A 20,534-nucleotide genomic window follows, 5' to 3' on the forward strand; every position below is an offset into this window, starting at 1 on the left:
TCCACTACCCAAACCAGCCACACACACCCAGTACAAGCATCTACTCCTCTTACTGCTACAAGGGGTTTGTTGCAGAGAGAGGAAGAATGATGTAGAGAAAAGCATACAAAGTAAGCATAATAGTAAGCAAAAAAGAAGTAATGTTTGAGGCAAACAATTTCTCCTTTGCACCAATTCCCCAGATTCACTTCAGCTGATTTAATGAGTAGTAATATTATAGAAAGCCCAGCCTACAGATGAAGGGTATTTTACAAGTAATGCCACTGATTAAAATAAACTCCGGGCATTGTAGTTAACAGCTGTATTAATCCCTTTCTGCATCACTGTTCCTAATATAAATCAAACATCATACAGAGATAGCTTAGACTAATTATTGCTAATGATCTGAGCTTTTTGCCTGACTCTACTTATAATATATTGGTATTACAGTGAGAGGGAACCAAAACCAAATTAGTTTAATTAAACCATTTCATTTTAACCTTTAAGAGGCACATTTTGCTTTTTATGATTTCAATTATGTTATACTATGTTGTATTATTGGAAAAAGAAAAATAATTATTGCAGTACAGAAACAAGAATTAAGTTTATTTCATAAGGATTTACTTTAGAAAAAGACAATGTGTTTGAGAAAAGTTTCCTTTGCAAATAACAGCAGGAGCTCATTGCTTCAAGTTCAGCACTACATCCTGTGTAGGAAAAGTGCCTGTTTTCTTCTAATAGGAAAATTCTATAACCCTAATTAGTTACTTAGTAGAACATGTCAACACTTTACAGTGCCTTGTAAGTAAAAATGAATCTTGCACACATGAAATTGCAGGCTTCAAGTACGTAATAGACATATGGTATGGTCATTTTTCTAGCACTCCTCTCTACTACCATCAGAAATACATAATGATGCATAAAGACCCAGCCCTCTCTTGCTTTCTTGCAAATAAGAAATAGAGTGATGAAAAAACAGGAAGGCTTCAGAGCCAAAGCATGATGAATAAAGTGAATTTGTTTAGAGAACAGCTTTCAGATTTAGAATTAGAGGTATTCCGACTTTTCAGTTCATGAAGTTACTATTTTGCATGGTGTAAATCAAGATATTTTTCCACATGACTTCTTCATTGTTTCAACACTGTGGGAAAGTCCCTTTAACTAGCAGTTTCTGGGTTATCCTGCCTGTGTTTTTATCACAAATGGGTAACTCTCCACTAGGTTGAGAAGTATATACTTGTATACCACTTTTCTGCCTGGAGGGTGGCTGATTCTGCTTCCTGTTTGGCTTGCTTCCAACTTTCTGTTTTACCTTTGGTCAATACAAAGACTAGATGCTGGAGAGTTCCTCCAGAATTCAAATAAGGTGAATATTTGCATCAACTTCCACCTATTGGCTGATACACTCGAAGTGCAATCACATATTTGGACCAAGATGAAAAAGAAAAAAAAAAACAACCACCCTCCAAAAACTTGTCTCAGAAGGGAGGATCTCTCCCTTTTTCTGAGAAAAAAAGTAGGTTTATCCCCGTTCCACTATGGGCAGGGCATATTCAACCCAGTGGGCAGAAACTTTCCTTTGTACCTATAGAACAAGGACTGCAAAATTCAGCTGCTCTGGGATATTATTTGTTTCCTCACATAAACTTCAACAATGGAATAAATAGTATGGCAAAGATAAACCATGAAAGAACCATGAATGTTGTGAGTGTTGACAGGGCTTAAAGGGGAAAGCAGAAGCTCAATATTGTGTCCTCAGGTAATCACTCCACATCTTGTTGATGTGTCTTTATCAGAGTCCATCACATGTTCATGCTGCCTTTGTCTCTCTGTCCCTTTTATTAGAGTTGATATTTGGAGCAAAGCAGGAAACAGAGACATGGTGAGATAAAAATAAAAAATGAGGCAGGGCAATATGGAGAAAGTGTGGAAAAAACACAAAGCTGGGACAAAAACTGGGGTTATAAGAAGGAAAAAGCAGAAGAAAAAATTATTCGTGAATACAAATATGATGAGCTTCAAAAGAAGGTGTAAGCTGCAGAGGAGCATGTTGACAATGTCCTAGCTGTCTCTTTTAAGATGAGGTGTTGTCTTCAATGTAAATGAAAAGAAGGAAAATGCAGCAAGAACTAACTATGGAAAGCAAGGAAAGTCTAATAAATGCAAGTTCTAGGCAGGGAATCAGGCAGGAAAAGGGTGTGATGAAGAATTAGAATAGGAAATGTGAGAGATAAGAGAATTCAGACTTTGTTTCCAGTATGAATTGTCTAGAAGTAGGAGGGGTTGCCTCTGTAACTCTGTATTTTTGTGGCTTGGCTGTTTCATACATTGTATCAGTCAGTTTTCTCCAGCAAGTAACTGCAGTTCTGTCCTCTAGCAGACACATTTAGAAAAGGGTATCCATTTAGGCTAGTTCAAAGTTAGTTTATTTTACTGAACATAAGACTCCTTCAACTAATGTTTTATATATTGCTTATGGACTGCTCATCATAATTATGGCTGATGTACGGAGGGGAAAAAAGAGATACTCCTCTGATCTCAGGGAAGATGGTTGTGTCTAGGAGAAATAACTCAGAAGAATTCATTACAGTACAAAATTACCTACATATTTCAGCTGAGATTAGTGTCCTCGTGAGCAACTTGCTATTTGCATAGTTGACCTGCAGGTTAGACCTGCTCAGACAGTAGCATGTTTGTGCACTTCACATTACCAAAACACTTTCTAGGTTTTAAAGTTATTAGTCAGCGTTCACATACTCACTTTACCTTTTTCCTCATCCCTGACTGGTTCCAAGTTTGTATATACTTTTACCTGGTTCACTCAATGTGGAGAGCCAATATTCCAAATTGCATGTAACAATTGTTGATTTCACATGCACACAAACATATGAAGGTCTTCATATACTTCTGAGACTGGAGCACAGCCCCTCTCATGGTGTTTGCATTAGTTAAACACGGTAAATATTCCTGAATTTATATGCATTTAAAGCTTGCTAAGACAGTTGTTATAAAGGGTAAAATTTCTACTGACACATTTGGGTGTCAGTAGAAATTTAAGTCCAGACAGGCTAAAAGATCAGCCTTTAGTCTGCATTTTTTTGCTGTGTATCTCACCAACAGCTGAAACTTTGCAAGGACATAAATGTATGTGCATAGGTCATTTGGTAAAGCACACAGGGATTAAACCTTGAAAATCTTTCCAAGCTGCATGAAAGCAAGACCAACAGAATTTTGTTAAGATGTTTGCCTTAATTGGAAAGGCTTAAAATAAATGATCATATGATTAAAAAAAGCAAGGATTGCCTGCTATTTGTTGTAACCCCTATTTCTGTAGTGCCCCCGTAGCCAGAGAAGCAGCTGTTCATTGCTGACATTCTCCCTGCCAGGCATTCCAACTCTCTGAGGTAATGGGCTACAAGCATACGGGCCTTCGCTTTAATTCTTTCAGCGTATCCTTCCGCATGGATAGAGCGAGGGGAACGCCTCCAGGAAAAGAAATTAAACGCACACACACAGAGGCACCCAGGGACGGCCGATTTGAAAATATTCCTGAGAACGCAATTTGCGCTCATGCGGCACAGCGTCACATGAAAAAGGCCGCCTGAAGAGCTGGCTGGCACAGGTTTATTTTGTTGTAGTATTTTCTTCCACCCCCCAGCTCTTTACCCAGTGGAATGATATCCACAGCAAGTTTTTTGAGACAGGAAGTGAGGAATGTTTTCACTATGAGTGATCTGAGAAGAAGGTGGGTTAGCCGAGATAGCAGCTGTTTGGGACAGGAGGAGCACAGTAAGTCAGTTCCCGAGGAATACAGATGAGATGGCTCCGGGAGAAGAAGTCTTGGAGCGTTGGGGTTTTTTTTCGGCTACACGTTTGTGAAAGGAGACCCGGTGTCTTTGGATCGCTGTGCAAGGTAAGGGGAAAACAGCGGGCACAGTAAAAACATAGCGGCTGATCTTCTCTGCTGTGTACCGTAAGGCTGAAGAGTTTCAACCACTTTTGGAAAAGTAAATGGTTGTGGGACTGTGCTTCTGGAGGTGGACGAAGTTTGAGATATGCACTTACTGCTGCTCTCTCAGTCCAAGAGTCATGTCAAAGATTAACTGGTAAAACAAGGAGAGGGTGGAGTGTTTTGATTACTTTTTTAGTTGCCCAAATATTTCTGAAATAAAAGTATATGTGTTTCAAGAATGTGAAGTAATAGGAACCCGTTTTCACCATAATATATTGCCGTTTTATTTTGATTACTGTCATTTATGCATGCTATTTAAAAATGTTTGTAAAGTAAAATGCTAATAATTGAGGGGGGAGTGAGAGGTGAAGGTAAAGGAGAAAGCACAGTGCCCAGTAATCACACATTAGTCACGGCCACGTTGCTGAAATTCTAATATAGCATTTTTGAAATGACAAGTTTCTGTTGAAATATAAAGGTACAAAGCTTGGCCACTAAAAACATTTTAGCTGTTGTATGAAAATTCCAGACTTGGTAAATAAAAGCTTGTTATTGTAAAGGTCATCAGTTGGATTTGTAACTCCTGGCAGTATGTAGCCATGAGTTTTGACTAAAGTAGTTTAAAACAATGTAGGTAGATCTGAATTTAAAGTAATGCAGCATGCAAATTTGAGAGCACCTAGGAATGCAGAATGCACAGCTGCTGAATAAAACCAGTACAGCTATGTTTGCAAGAACTTACACATGGCTAGCAGTAGAAGATACTGAATGATACCCTGGTGTTATTCAGCAAATTTGCCTTAATTCTACAATATTTCTTATATATTAGGAATATTTTTTTAGTTGGTCTTTTGTGACATGGCCTGGAAGTTAATTACTTGAGTTTTTCTTGTTATAAATGGGTTTCAGAAGTCATGAAAATTCTGTCAGGTGTACAAAAATGAAATAATTTAGGGTAAATGCTCAGTGGAGCATTTAATGTAAACAACAGATCAAAACCTGGAGAATGTTCCTGGCTGGCACATTCTGAAAATTCTGCTCTAAACTTCCTTCCTATGTTTGCATTGCTACCTGTTTGCGTAGTGAAATAACTGAAAGTCTGAGGCTGCCTCATGTCATCATTAGATGGTTTGGAAATTTCACCTGTCAGGTTAGTGTGTGGTTAGTGATTTTGGGTGGGGTTTTTTGGTGGTGTTGGTTGGTTGGTTTTTTCCCCATGCTCTTAGAATACTTTTCTAACCTTTGATATGGGCATAAAAGATTTAAAGTCTTTGAAACTCAGTATTACTCCATAAAGCCTGAGATTAAAACACTTCTGCATTTCTGAGTGTAGCTTTCAGAGAGGAGTAAATTGGATTCTCTCATTGCTGTAGCACCAAAGAAGACACCTAACTGTGCAAAAAATTTATTGGAAAATGGGCCTCGGGGACATGAGCTAAGGTCAGCCAGCTAAAAGTTACTCAGTCAGGAATAAACCCAGTGTAAGATTGTGCTGGCAGTGGACAGAGGAGTAAAAGCCTCTGTCTGTAGAGCATTCCCTGCATGCTGTTCAAGCAGGGCTGGATTTGAGGATCAAAGTGCAAAGGGAGTAATAAAGTGAGGATTCCATCTGTATCCCTAAAATTTTCAGGGAAACCTTTTGTTATCTGTTGTTACTTATTCTGCAGGTACCCCCAAAAGTTAATTTTTTGATGTTTGGGTGAGGATTGTTTTCTCATTCAGCTAAGATTTTAGGTGGTGTCTGTTGAGGATGGGGATTGTGTAGAATGGGAGAACTGCTTCAAGATTATCACAGACGAGGTCATGAAATCTGCTTCTGGTCATTCTTTGGAGTAGGGTTGCAAAGATATCATTGAGAAAAAATGCCATGCTGCCTTCTTTTTCTTCCCATTGTAGGCCTTTAATGTCTTTCCACCTTCCTTTCTTCTTTGGTGCTGCTGGCTGGGGAGTAGGGAGTACATACGAGGTTTTTAGCCTCAAGACTTTGTGGTTATGTTGGATAAGTTTCTAGGTGGGTATATCAATGTCCAGGGAGAATGTGGTATCTGTTTACAGCTATACCTTTGAGTTGAAAAGCAGGTGTGCTAGGAAGAGCACTTCTTCCGGTTTCTCCTTTCCAAAGAAACGCATTTCCTCACCTTCCTCCAGTCTGGTCATCCTGCGAGTCCTCAGAAATCAAATTGTACCTTTTGATATGTGCACGATACCTGTGCCTTTTAATGTGTACCACTCCGGAAAAAAAAAATCAAGAAAGAAAAGTAGGCGTTTGTTTTCTGTCCCCGTCCGTGGGGCGGCCCTGGGCTGGAGGTGCCGGGGCAGAGCGGCGCTGTGCGGGCGGCGCTGTGCGGGCGGCGCTGTGCGGGCGGCGCTGTGCGGGCGGCGCTGTGCGGGCGGCACTGCCGGGCCCGGGCGCGGCTCCGGGGCCCAGCCCAGCCCAGGGCAGAGCCACCCCACCCCACCCCACCCCACCGAGGGAATGGCGTCTCCTGCCCAGGGCAGCGGGGGGATCGCTACGGCGCCTTCCTTTCCGTGACGCTGTGACAAGTTTCCCTAAGAACTTGGAAGAGGAGAAAGGCAAAGTGTGGAATGGAGTTGACAGGAGAGGAGGCGTGAAGGTGTTTGCAAAAGGTGGGGAGATGGGTGGCTGCCTGTAGTCTGGGTAAGAGTAGGTTTTTCAAGGAAAAATTAGAAAATAAATGGTTCTCAGAATTCACATACTCCCTTGGTGAGGCAAAGCATAACCTGGAGCATCATACAGCAGTTTAGCGTAAGGGATAATGGTATGATTTGCTGTAATCCGTGGAAGATTAGAGGAATTGCACTTTGTCTGCTAGGAAATGGCTAAGGTGAGAGTTTTTATGCCTCCCGTGCGTTTCTTTTTTTCCCTGTTTATCATTTCTGGGGCTTTGTTTTGTGTTTAATCCAACAGCAGGTGTCTGAGGCTGCACGATGCTCTGAAAAACAAGCCAGGTTGCTGGATTCGTTCTTTAAGAAAATGTCTTTGTTGAGTACTGCAAATACCTCAGATTTCATAGACAAATTTCATTTAAATATCAATTCAGTTTATAAATATTTATCTTAAGACATTGCAGTCACACCTGATTAAGACTCATTATTCACTTGTGAGTTTAAAAAAAGAGATCAACTTGCCAAAACCCAGTGTCGTCTGTGGAAAAACCAGAAACTCTGGTACTTATTTCATTATTTGAATACATAAGAGCCCTGCAGTTTGGAAAGGTAGGCTGATTATTTAGATTTAGCAAAAATATACATGTTATTTTTCCCATGTTACTATTCCCCTTTCAGTCAAAGTATTTCTGATTCTTGTATTTCTTCTCTTTTGTTCCTTACTAGGACTCCAGTGGATGTCTCTTCTCCTTGTCTCTTGGTGGAAAACTTGCTTGGCTTTAATGGATACTGCTGCTGCTGGCTGATCTCTGGAGACTTAACAGCTCCTTACCTTTTGAGAGGAGGTGACTTCTCGTCACCTCTCAAGGTCTCAGTGGTAGTAGCTCTTTATTGCTGACCATCCCTGGGGGAAAAGGAAGATGCCTCTACCTTTTGGGTTAAAATTGAAACGAACTCGACGTTACACAGTGTCCAGCAAGAGTTGCTTGGTGGCTCGTATCCAGCTGCTCAACAATGAATTCGTGGAGTTCACACTGTCAGTGGAAAGCACGGGCCAGGAAAGTCTGGAAGCAGTGGCTCAGAGGCTTGAATTGCGGGAGGTGAGTTGTCAAGTGAAGGCATAACTTTCGTTTTTGGTGCCAGATGACCTCCGTGGTAAATCCTTGCCATGTAGGGTAATCAGCTACTGGAGCAGCTGTCCTGTGTTCCCACCGTTTCTTCACCTTCTGGTCTTTATGGAGACTTGAATTGCTCCGAAACAGTTACGAAAGTTGTTACAGAGTTTTGGGAATGTCCAAGGGCAGGAAATGTGAGAAGTTTTGGAGAATAAAAGCTTAGAATAATAAAGCAATTATTTTTTAAATGTGACAGTGCTGAAAATTCTGCTTAAAAAAAAAACACAAAGGAAGAAAATAATTTCTACCTAAGCAACCTAAGCAACATGGTAAAAAACTACAGCCAGACTTGAGTCATAAGACAGAAAGTTATTTGTGTGCATGTTTTTTTCTGATGGATTAGTGCTGTGAAAAGAATCTAAAGCACAGAATGTGATAAGTGTACCAGTTACCAGCTGTTTGTCTTGCTTGTTTAAATACCACAAATATATTTGCAGACACTGTCTTGGAGGTCATATATAGTCATATAGATTGAGTGCTGGCATTATGATGAGACTTGGTTTGTGCTAGTTGGATACGCAAGTATCTGTTCAACCTAAGTTTTCCCCCCAGAATCAACTTACTTGATACTTGATATTTTGAAGGATTCTTTTGGAACTGAGATTACTCTTCCACACATTTAGTGATTATTCCTACACCTCCTGTGTTGAGTGAATTCCTTTGGAAATTCTAAGCTTCAAAATGTTAATAGAAATCTACATGGACGACCAACATATGAACCAGTGTCACTATTTTATAACTTTGTTGATCACAGGTGGTTTGAATGCAGTATTTGAATGCTCTCAATCCTGTATGAACTGACATTTCCCCCTAGAGTCTGAAAGGTTTAGTTTAGTTGATTTTGGAGTCACTGAACTGCGACAGCATATGCACTTCTGGGGGGCAGGAGAGAGAAAACTAGTGATACAAGTTTAATGTTGCTAACATTGTTCTGAAAAATGTGCTTTTGTTCTGTTGAGTGGTCTGCCATAGAATGACCTTTTGATTATGGGATTCAAATACAGGATGAAAACCCTGTCCTTAGGTAACCAAAATATGAGTAATTGTGAAAATAATTAATAATAAATATTTGCATTTATAACTATGATCTTTTAAAATATTATCTTCTTATTGTCAAACAACAGCAACTGTTGGTAACTTCGCTCAAATATTGAGCAAATATGTTTAGAACACAATCCCGCAAACAGTTATTACTTTAGAAACCATGCATTACTATAGGATTCCTCAGTGGGAAATGTTACAAATAATCATTTGTTCTCAGAAATGTGTTTTCTCTTTTCTGTTTAAAGAATAATAAAAAGTGAAATAGGTGTGAAACCATTAATCTATAATCATTAATCTGTGGTTGTTTTCAATTGCAATATACATTCTTGTAGAGTCTCCACGTATTTTTTCAGTGTACAGTTCTTTTGGAAAATGCAATTTTTTGCAAGGGTATGCTGTCTTGTTTTAATCTTTCTCCTTCTAGCAAAAGGAGAATCTAGCTATGCTTGTAGCCTTAGCGTTAACTTAGAAACATCAATATAATATATTTAGAATTCAATTTTTTTTTTGAAAGAATTTGTCAGTTTTATCTGTCCACTTCAGATGTGACTTCTGAGTCACAGAAAGTATAGAATTTTTACTGTTTGCAAAATGCAAAGGCTTTGTCTTCCCGAATGATGACTACTAGCTTCTATTGAACTAGCCAGAGAGTGCTGGAGATGCAGTTTTTTCAGCTATTCTTCATTATCTCTTTCTTTGGATCCACGCCTAAAAATCTTTTTAAAAACCAAAAAGAAAAAGAGAGCAAGAGATGCAATTCTCTCAATTAAGAGTCATATATCAGAATAAGGGAGTGGACAGTACACTATTGAACTCTGGGCAGATTCCTTCAGTCATGCATTCTTGCATGGATTATTTTGGCAGGAAAACGTGTTGCAATAAAAGGGAATGGAAAATAGGCGTATAAATTACTTTCCATAGCTTGCATTCAAAAAAAGTTGTTCTGCCTTTAAATAGTCAGATTTGCCAAGCAGATACTGGATCATTCCTGGCGGCTTGCTTAGTAGAAAGTTTTCAGAAAGAAATATGTGTTCAGCACTTTCCTTAAATCTGCAAAAACAACTTTAGTCTTTGATACAGTAAAATACAAAGTATTTCTGTAAGAAGTAGCATATTTTTAGTGCACTGGGCAGCTTTAAAGTATGAAGTTGAATTCCAAGTGTTAAACATGAAAGTGTGACTGTTTATCTGAATACTGAGACTCGGGACCATTCTCAAATCCAAGGTATCGGTTTCAGATTACTGTATATGGCCTACACAGCTAGGACAAGCAGTTCCCAAGCATCTTCAAAACAGTTTACTGCATGAGGAATTAGGGGAATGTCTACCATTTTTTACACATTCAGTGGCAACATTTGTAAATAAGTCTTTCCCTGTGGTGTAGTCTGGAATTACTGAATTTGGACAGTGAACTGAACTATTTTTAATGGTGTGCCATCTTTTGACATATTTGTTTTAACAGATCTTTATGTAAATGACTAATCTTCAAATTATGCATTGCATGGCCAAACACTGTTTTTCTTTTTTATTTTCCAATTAGTACTTCTCAATTTCCAAGTTGTATACTAGTATGGACACATGGTTAGCATTTAGGAAGATTTACATATGTTGACAATTTTATTTTTTCACAGAATGATAAACTTTATAGAAAAGTGAAAGGAATTCATTAAACTGAGTATCTTCTGGTATTCCTAGATTGTGACTCATCAGGAATGAGTATGTAATCCAGCTCTCTTAAACTGAGGAACTGGGGAAAGAAGCCAAAGGGAACAGTGAACATAAGTTACTTACCCTTTGTAGCACAGTCTGTCTTTTATCCTGTGAGGGAACTATAACCAAACATGATTTATGCAAAAAGCTATTACAGAAAACCATTCTGGAATCACAAGTTTTGAAAAACTGCTGAGAGTTCTGGTGGTTAACTACCTTAAAAAGATTAGCACAGCAGTGCTAATCTTACATCCAGGGCATGAGTATGCAAATGAAATCCTTGAAAACACAGGGATTTTTTAAAACATTGTAAGGTATATTAGCTAGTTAGGTTTGGCAGGTGTTATAACTGGTGTCTTTCTCCTGTTGATTTTTGTCGATGTTTTCTAATAGCACTTCTAAACCAGAGAGAAGGGGCAAATTCTGCTTCTGTGTAGAAGCAAATTCTGACTGAACTGCAGATATATGGTAGAGTACAAGTGTAAGAACCAATGCCAGGGAACTTCTGTGGAGTGTATGTGTTGTGCATATGGAAGTTCCTGTGTTTGTTTTGGACATGCAGAGGAAAAGGAGCCAAGGTTTTCTGGATCCTAAATAACTTCAAAGTTCTGAAACAATGCTTTGGAAATGCTTGAACTATGCTGTAAAACTTTACTCTGAATTCTAAAACACCAGTTCTCTTTTGGAGAAAACACAAAAAAATACCTTTACTTCATTGTGGTGGTTTCTTAAATGCATTTTGCATATGAAAAGAGTGTTTTTAAAATTAGACCAAGTGCAACCATAAATGCAGTTGGTGTATCAGTATACCTTATTGACTGACAAATAAGAGTTGGGCCATGTCGTGACAGAGGATCATTAACGTAGTTATGTTTATGTGTTGTATCAAAGTCTGACAACATTTTAGATGATTCTTACAGGAATAAGAGGAGAAGCAGTGCTCAAAGTTGAACTGCTGTGGTTGTCTCCCTGAACTGGATTTTCCTTATAATTAGGAAAGGAGAAATTTACATGGAGGAATGTATATAAGAATGCAGATCTTCCACGTGTAACCTGATTCGTTTAAAAGATGCTGCTTTATTGAAAAGCAAATTTGAATCCATCTAAAAGAAATACTAATTATAAGAGTGTGATAACTGTAATTTCGGAATGAAGATAAATTGAAGGATAGAGCAGTCAGGCAAAAATCAGTAACTGCCTCAGTTCAATTATTGTAGTTCTTCCTTTCTCTGAAGAAAAGTAGATATACATTCAGGTGAAGGGAATGCACTCAGACTTATTACACTGAGCAGCACAAAATTAAGGATTTTCCATGAGAACAATAATGGCAATTAGGAAGCCTTCCCCTGATTTCCTTAGCATTTTTATAAAGTTAAGTCAGAATTTGAATATACCACTTAATTGCATTTTGTTTACTGTCATGTCAGTGAATTGCCGTACAGTTTTATACCAATTTTGACAGAAGAGGTTTTCTTTACTTCTGAAGCAAAGGCTTTAGCTTATTGTTTCATATTTTTAGGCTGCCTTGAAATTTGGCTTTTCCCTTTAGTAAAGCAATCAGAACTTAAACTTCTGATGAAGGGGAACATGATGCTTCTTCTGTCAGTTATGTGTAAGGTGGAAGTCAAAAGCAGTTATGTGAGTTCATCCTTCTCAGGGCCTTGAACAGTGGTGGGAAAAAGCATGATTTTTTTTTCAAAAAAAGTATATTTCTACATTTCTGGGTCATGTCGATAACTGACCTATCTCTGCCAGAAGTTAAAATATGCCTTGGCTATAATGTTTTCTGTGCACTATGGAGGTATGGCTCTTTAGCTTGTAAATTAGTCAGCTTACCTTTGTTACTTGTCCAGATAAGTAGAATCTTCTTTGCCTTTAGAAGATTGTTTGTTTAAGATATTTGAAGGGTGTGAAACACCGTGTATTGTGATTTGCAGTGCTTCATTTGAATAAACTAGAATACATCAGATTACCTTGCAACATATTGATTTGCTTTAAACTATAGTTGGCAATTACTTTGTTTCAATAGCATTTGTGAAATCTATATTTGAGTAGTTAGGAGAAGATAATTGTGGGTGTGAGTGTTGGAAAAAATGTTTTCCATTATGAAAGAACTAAGATTTAAGACTAAATTGTCTCTTTGTTCATATACCTACTCTGCTAAATACTTCCTCCTGCAGCTACAGTTGAAGAGCTTGTCAGTGCTAGAACAACAAAAACAGCAAATAGCTTCAATATGGGGGAAAAGGGAAGGGTTTTGTCAGTGATCCTCCTATTTCTGCAAGAATTGGTCATGGTAGTCTATAGAGAAGTGCAACTTTCTACTTGGCGGCTGGTACATGACGAGAGTCAGAGTTTTTTTTCTCCACCACTTCCAGGAAGTCTTGGATATTGTACACTGGCCAGTCCAAGCTGCTCCAAGTCCTTTCTCAGCTAGAGATCAGAAAGTTTTGTGGAGGAGATTGTTTGCTGTGATAAGAATGGAGTTTCTGGAGAATTTTCAAGGCCTGTTGTCTCTTTCTGTAGCTCTTAGCATTGGGCATAGGGAAAAGCTTTCATTTGGTATCTACCAGTTGTGCTTAGAACAAGATTATTGACTCAGTTCTGCTGCATGTGGTTTATTTAAACTGTGCTATCCTGATAGCAGGAGCTGTTCTGTATCCAAGCATATAATAAAGCTAGACGTGGTGGAGCCCTTGGGCTAAATGGGATTTTAAGAGTTTGACTGCAGTGCTTATCCTTCAATAATGAGAAGGTGTTTTCAGCATTCTGATCAGGGAAGTCTCATATGTACCAATGTAAAAGAGAAAAAGCTTGAAAATGTATTTTGGGTGCATTCTTCTGCTATTGTTTTTTCTGATTTTTTGCCTCAGATCTTAGGATGGTGATTCCTCTGGTACCCTTGAGGCAGGTAACCAAATGTATTAATTAGAAGGCGCTGTATTAACCATTAGAAAACAATTCTCCTTTCTAACCTATTGGTAATCTATGACATATTTTTTAAGATTTATATTACAGGGTACAGAAATTAACTGGACAATGTATTATTAAATAGGTAAGGTTGAACACTGCTGTGCTTCAGGGGACCTCCAAGGGTTACATGGTCCTACCCTCTGCTCAGGAGGATCAGATGCTTCAGGGGTTGCCTGGGTGAATTTATCATCCAGGTGCCTCTAAGGATAGAGATTTGACACCTCTTTGGGCTATCTGTTCCAGTGTTTGGCTAGTCTTGTTGTGAAATTTTTTTCCTGATCTAATTGGAATTTCCCACGTTGCAGCTTGTCCCCAATGCTTCTCATATGTGCAGTGATTACTTCCAAGAAGACTCTGGCTCTGTCTTCTCTGTGTTCTGCTCGTAGGCATTTGAAGTGCACAGTAAGATTTTACTTTGTCTCTTCTTGAGGCTGATCAGCCCCACTTGTCCAGCTTTCACTGTACATCATGCCAAAAGATCTAACACAGTCACCTGCAGTAATGTAGTTTTGTGGCACTCATACCTGGTGAAACTCCTCTGCTCAGCATAGGAAGTCTGGGTGACTTCAGTGATGAAGTCACTCTCACCAACTTGTGAGCTGTAAATACTATGTGGGCCTTTTGGTACTTTTGTGCTCTTGACAGCTCTTGAAATTTTATGCAAAAATATTTACTGTCTCTAGTGTCAGAAAACAAGTAGATAAAAATTAACTGTGCAGAAACTATATGTTCTTTTTATTTCTATTTGATTTTCTTCAGAGGGGTGGGTCATGAATAAGTCACTAAAATAAACGAACCTCAAAGTAGTGTTAATCTTAACAGCTTAACATACTTTAAGAATTATGTCATGCCATTCTTTTTAGCACTGGATGTTGTCCTGAGCTGCTAATAATAAAATGTTTTAGCAATGAATAAAAGTGGGTTCTATTTTAATCAGTGCGAATATTCCAGGGTGCATAAGCTCCTCTGAAAACTCACAGGATCAAATTCTGCCCTTGAAGTGAAGTGAAAGGTTTGCATAGAAGTCAGAAGACCAGCTTTGGTCTGTGGTATTTTGCATGGCTTGTTGAAAGATATGCTGGATTCCAGAGGATATTTTAAAATGTGGAAACATTTTTCTTAGTCCATTATGCCAGTAACTGCTCAGTTCTGTCTGTAGGCAAGAAAAAGTGGTCAGTGTTTCAAAGAAATAGATCTACTCAAGTGATCATTATGCCTTAAAAATAGTCTATACATTCAGTTTAAATTCAGGGTGTAGAACCAGGAGTGTTTTATACCAGTGCATTTCAAACACTGGCAATGTTTGTGGTCTCTTTCTCCTCACGTTTGTTATACACATGGGCTTCTATAAGCTTTAAGTACACCAAGGGTGCAAGTGAGTTTATTGCTGTACCTTTTTTGGAGTGTATTTTTAGTTGGTTTACAAATGTGTTTGTGTGATATCATCTATAGAAGTCTTTCCGCTGTAGCTCTTACCCTTTGCTTTCAGTCTCTGCCGTGGCCATTGCCCTTGCCCAGAATGTTGTGGTTCCACATTTTAGGTCGTGTTCAGCCCGAGGCTGCTGTGGTTGTCCTGTCAGAGGAGTGGGCTGGGTCAGAATGTCAGGATCAGAGTCTGACTTTGGCTCCTGTGACTGCGTGCATGGTGTTAATAGTCTTGTGATGAAAGAGAAATACACCTTGTTACATGCATTCCTTTCCTTACTCAGTCTGCGGGAAGGATTAAGGAGTAGTCAGTCATTCAGTACATTTTATCCTTTTTAACATGTGATGTTGCAGTGAACGTGGTATTTCTTTCGTAACGGGGTTTCTGTGGTTTCCTACTCTATAGATTTTTTTTTCCCCAACCTCTTATGGAATTTAAGATACTGTCTTCACAATATCCTTGTGGGGTGGTGGTAGTCACCTAATGATTGGAGGATTGAAGAAGAGAAATAAAATGTCATTTAAGGTATCAGCAAACTTTGTGTGCCTGGACTGGGAAAGGAGAAATATGTTGTTTATATTATTTATATTCAGAGCCATATTTCTTTTGTCTTCTCAAAACTCAAAGTTTTTATGACTTTCTAAATTTGACTCTTGGCTTTCAGGATTTAGGAGTGATGAGCACACAGTGTCCACCTGAGAAAAATTTGGTTTGTAGGATTTGCATTATGGAGAACTCTGTTTCTGATTTGGGAATAGTCTGGTTCTCTACTTTGATTTTTAAATTTTCCCATTCCACACTTTCTCTAGATATCTTCCTCTATACAGAAAAAAACTGCTTTTTTTCTTCTATGGATAGTTCTAATTCAATTGATTTCTTGTCTTGTAGGCTGTCTTTTTTCAGAGGGCCAGAGTTGTTCTAGAGTTTATAGAGTTTACTGGGAAGACTCATTCCCATCTCAAGGTTAAATAGGGAGATTTTTCTGGACATATTTATTTTTTATCCTATGAATACTAATTTTGCGATTACATGGTAGCTAGCACTATTTTTAACTTAAAGAATTTTTTTTAAACCTTGGGGAAAGAAAGCCCCCAAACACCCAAACCCACTAACAATCATTTAGACCCGTGTTTGCTAATTTAGTGAGGAGCAAAGAAGTCCATTTTGCCAGTATGCAATGCCAAAGGAACATTATGCCTTAGAACTGGCTCTAATTTCCTACTTTTGCAATATCCCAGACAAAATGGTTTATGGAATAGATGGGTTTATTAATTCAATGCTGGATCTTGACTTTTGTGCCTCAAATTACTTGATGGTCTGTGCTGATACGGAGCACTGTTTCAGTTGCTGTCCATGAAGTTTGGGATGGGGTATATGTGCTCGTGCTGTGGTTTTTGCACCCAGTCAGACTGTCAGAGCTGTAAGGAAAATCTGGAATCCCATGACAATGGATTCTTTATCCTGTTTAGACTGTAAACTAAGAAGATGTATGTACAGGAATTTTCAGATGTATATATGGATGAGTTTTTGCAGGAATGTATTGAAGTGGCCTTTTTCTACTAAGAGCTGTTGCTCCCCAATGAATTTCAAATCTGTGTTCCACAATATCAAAATGCTAAAGCTTTTGAGAAAACAACAGTAAATACTTTTTTTCCAGGGAGACAATTTTTCCATGACTAGTTCACAGAAATTATTGATTTAGAGAAATCACGATAAATATTCTCTTTGCTTTATAAAACTTAATTGTTAAAAGCTTTATTTTGTGTAACTTAAAAATGTCTGAAAATATGGAAGGAAAAATACTGGATTAAAGGTGTTGGCATTTCTACAATTTCTACATATATTAAAGTTTACGTAGCAAGGACTTGGAGAATTTTCATGTAAATACCTACAAACCTAATTGGTAATTCATAACATTCACTTATCTCTCTCCTGCAGTTCAAACACTCCTAATTATGATACCTAGTTCTGCTATGATAATGACATTAATATTTTTCAGTCCACATCTGTTTGCTGTCCAGAACTGAACGAAATAAGTACCGTGGGGGCAGATTTTAGTCACTTTCGTAGTGGAGAAATTTAAATTTTAGTGGGCGACTTTGCAGTATGGATTTAGAACTGCACTGTGGAGCAAGAGAAAACACTCTGATCCAGACTCCTTCTGGGAGAGGATCTAATAAAAATCAGATTGCATTGCTCAAGATGCTGTCCAGTGGGATTTTTACCTTCCAAGGGTGACATCTCTCAGCATCTCTGAGTGATCTGTTCCAGTGCATACTGTATGTTGTGTTTTGGCTTGGTCAGGAGTTTCCCACTCAGGCAAGATATCCTCCTGCTCTGCTGTATCTGGTCATTTTCCTGCTCATGCTATGAGCCAGCATATACTTTAATGAGCTCAGCTTTGACTGAGCAGCTGTCCTGTGCTCTTTTGTCCTTCAGCATCCCATATCAGCCTGCCTACCAGGTGCCCAGAGAAGCCATGCTTTGCTCTACTGCTGTCCCATGTCATTTTCCATTTGCCTTCCCCACTTCCCTTAGATCTCCTGTCACACGTGAGTGCCTACTGCTAGCATTTGTGAATTGCCACAACAGAGTTATGAGGTATGAACTGTTTCCAAATAAAGAGTAGTTCTGGTACAGTTTTAGATGGGGGACCTTATGTACCTGAGCTGGTTATCTGGATGTAATGTCTACTTTTTATGGTAAATGTCTCTACAGTTCCCTGAAGTTTTCAATAACCCACAGCCTTGCTCAGCGTTTTAAAATGTTTATTTCTATGTAGCAAAACTTTCATACAATATATTTTATCTAATATCATAATATTAACTTTTTTTTTTTAATCATCAAAATGCCTCTTTTTCAGATTACATATTTCAGTCTCTGGTACTATAATAAGCAGAATCAACGCAGATGGGTAGATCTGGACAAGCCTCTGAAAAAGCAGCTGGACAAATATGCCTTGGAGCCAACTGTGTATTTTGGAGTAGTGTTCTATGTGCCTACTGTTTCTCAGCTTCAGCAGGAGATTACCAGGTAAACTCCTTAGTATAAACTTCTGTGTGTTTATAAATTTACTCTGAGCATTCTGAAATGTATAGTTTATTTAAAAGTTGTCTACATTCCACTCCCTTTATAGAAATGAGAACTATTTTAGGCAGAATTTATGTTCAAATTCTGTGCTAATGTATGTTTGGAATAATTTAAATATGTGATAAACTAAGCAAGCAACTAAATTTTTGTGATCTTAGGAATTTGCTCAAACCTGTTTTAAGTAGCAGGCATACCTGCCTGGTCAGACTTTAAATTGTTTTAGTCCCTTCATGTTTGACTTTTTAATTAATTTGTTTGTTTGTGTTATTTTTTGTTATTTTTATTTTGAAGATCCATGTTGTTTTCATGGACATCTATCCTACACAAAGCACTTGCAGATTTTATTAAGCTATGCTTTCTTTGTTTTGCTTTCAGTATTTTCTGTTCCTTTAGTACAGTATCTTGGCAAGCTACAGGCTGCGCTTCAGGTTGTGATTTTTTTTTTTTGTGTCTGTATCACTGGGCCATAAATATGGATGTTAGTTCTGGTATTACATGTATGTTTCTACTGTGAAACTGGGGAACATCACATAATTGTTGCTGACTGCAGGGGGAAAAATAAAATTGAGGATATATACTAGCCTGTTATTCCTATGGGCCTGTACATTGGCTTCTAATGGCTTAATAGAATTAGCCATTCTATTAAGCCATTGATGTTCTGATTTAGTGATTGTTTTTAATTGGCAATTGAGTACAAACCCCATAGCTGGATTACAAACACATATTGTTATTTCAAAAGTATGTGCTTGCATTAACTGCTATAAGCTTAAGGTTGGCCCTGCTTTGAGTGTGAAGTTGAAGCAGATGATCACTCAGAGGTCCTTTTCATCTTAATTTATTCTGTGGTTACATGAAACTGTCTCTGTTCCCAAAATGCCCTGCCAGATACCTTTTCTGCTAATTGTGATGTGAAAGCTTTTCAGGGTCCCCAGGTGCAGGCAGACCTCTTGGTGCAGACACTGGTGCTGTTGTGTACTGCTTTACTGTTTGGCAGCTTTAGTTTTTGGTTTTATGTGTAATTTATGAAAGGTTGTGTTTTTTTTTTTTTGTTTTGTTTTTTTTTTTTTTTTTTTTTTTAAACTCTGAAGTTTTGTGCTATTTCTTGGCAGTTTTAGTGGCTTAAAAATCTGTGGTTCATATTCTGTGTTGGTGTAGTAGAATACATTAGAGTAAGATAAATACTGTGGTATTGCATTGGAAAGCTAAATTGCCTGAAAAACCTTGAACAGTCTTCTCTGGCATTTATTTAAAGAATATGCTGTTTATGCTGGAGCTTTAGCAAAAATTTGGCCATGTGCTGCCTGGTAGAAAGTAGGAATTTATGTGCCAGCCTTATGCTTGTGTCCTAGAGGATGGTACTTACTTCGCTAGTAAGAGTCTGGGTTAAATTCAGAAATCTGTGGGTTTTTTCATGCCTGTTCGATATAAATGAGATTGAACTTGTTCAAGAAAATGATATGTTTAATGTACACCAGGAAGAGGAAATGCTATAGAAAAAAGAGATATGCTCTGTTAGGGTAGTGTTAAGATCCTTAATCTATATGTTTACTTTTAATAGATGTTCTATGGAAAGTCTGCTTCTTGACTGAGAAGATTCATTCCCAAAATGCCTTGGGCTTTTTCTTTTCCTTTTTTTTAAGGCCTGGGTTTAGTCCCAGCTGTTCTTGTGTGTGTTGTATAGAGATGTTATGTGCTGTCATATGACATTCTGGGTTTTTGTAGTAGGATCCCCAAGAGTCTAAATAATATTTATAAATTATCACTGTATTTAACAATGCAGGGTAATAAACAGTGATGGAAGAGAGCTGTCCATTAACATGAATAAAATTTATATTGAATTTACCTGACCTTTCTAATCACTGCATGGATTACAGTGCATACTCCCATGTTCTCAGTATTAATACCTTACTTCACTAGAGTTAACATACAATATGAGGAAGAACTTTTTAAAATTAGACTTTTAGAAGACAAATTTCCTCCTTGGCCAAGTCTGTGTAGCTGTAATGGCAATTTTGAGGTGTTTCAGGCTCCAGATAAAAACTTCCATGGCTGGCTGATAGGGGCAGAAAAATTCAGGCAAATAGTGGCTCAGACTGTGGACAAACAGTACAGCTAATAGTGGTTGCATGTACGAGAGATAATGCAGGAAAAGTGTAGATTAAAAGGAAAAAGTGCCTTGAAAGTGAGAACAAAATGTAGTCAGAAGTTGTAATGCAGAAATGAAAATCATTACTGGCACTGAGGAAGTGTACATTGTTAGATCTATTGGAAGAGAATGCAGCAACCCAGCAGCAGTTTACTGAACATTGTAAAGAGACAATGACAACAGTTTTAAGGAAGGAAGAGGAAAAAAAAAAAAAAAAAAGAGGGTTTGGCAGTAGATGGAAATTGTAGAGGTTCTTTGAGATCACTGATTCTAGAATGATACGTGAAAGTTAAGGGACGCAAGAGTTTTAAAAGGCCTTGAAGTAGTGGGTCAAAACAATGAGGAAGACTACGCTCTACTCAAAGAGGAATGCAGAGAGGAATAGGAAATGCAGGCATACTCTTGCTTAAA

The 20,534-nt window shown here is 38.1% G+C and overlaps 1 protein-coding gene across 2 annotated transcripts in view; it reads left to right on the plus strand.

The window, feature by feature from the left end:
• Window positions 1-3,458: 3,458 nt before the first annotated feature.
• The window catches only part of PTPN21 (protein tyrosine phosphatase non-receptor type 21), a 45,360-nt gene continuing 28,284 nt past the window's right edge, over window positions 3,459-20,534 (plus strand). For both annotated transcript variants that reach the window (XM_083863900.1, XM_083863901.1), the window contains exons 1-3: window positions 3,459-3,892; window positions 7,286-7,659; window positions 17,751-17,920. In XM_083863900.1, coding sequence (XP_083720026.1) covers window positions 7,480-7,659; window positions 17,751-17,920 — 350 coding nt within the window. In that variant the 5' untranslated portion in view covers window positions 3,459-3,892; window positions 7,286-7,479. The remainder of the gene's footprint in view (window positions 3,893-7,285; window positions 7,660-17,750; window positions 17,921-20,534) is intronic.

This window comes from Zosterops lateralis, assembly GCF_965231275.1.
Source record: "Zosterops lateralis genome assembly, chromosome: 6".
In the NCBI taxonomy this organism is placed as follows: domain Eukaryota; kingdom Metazoa; phylum Chordata; class Aves; order Passeriformes; family Zosteropidae; genus Zosterops; species Zosterops lateralis.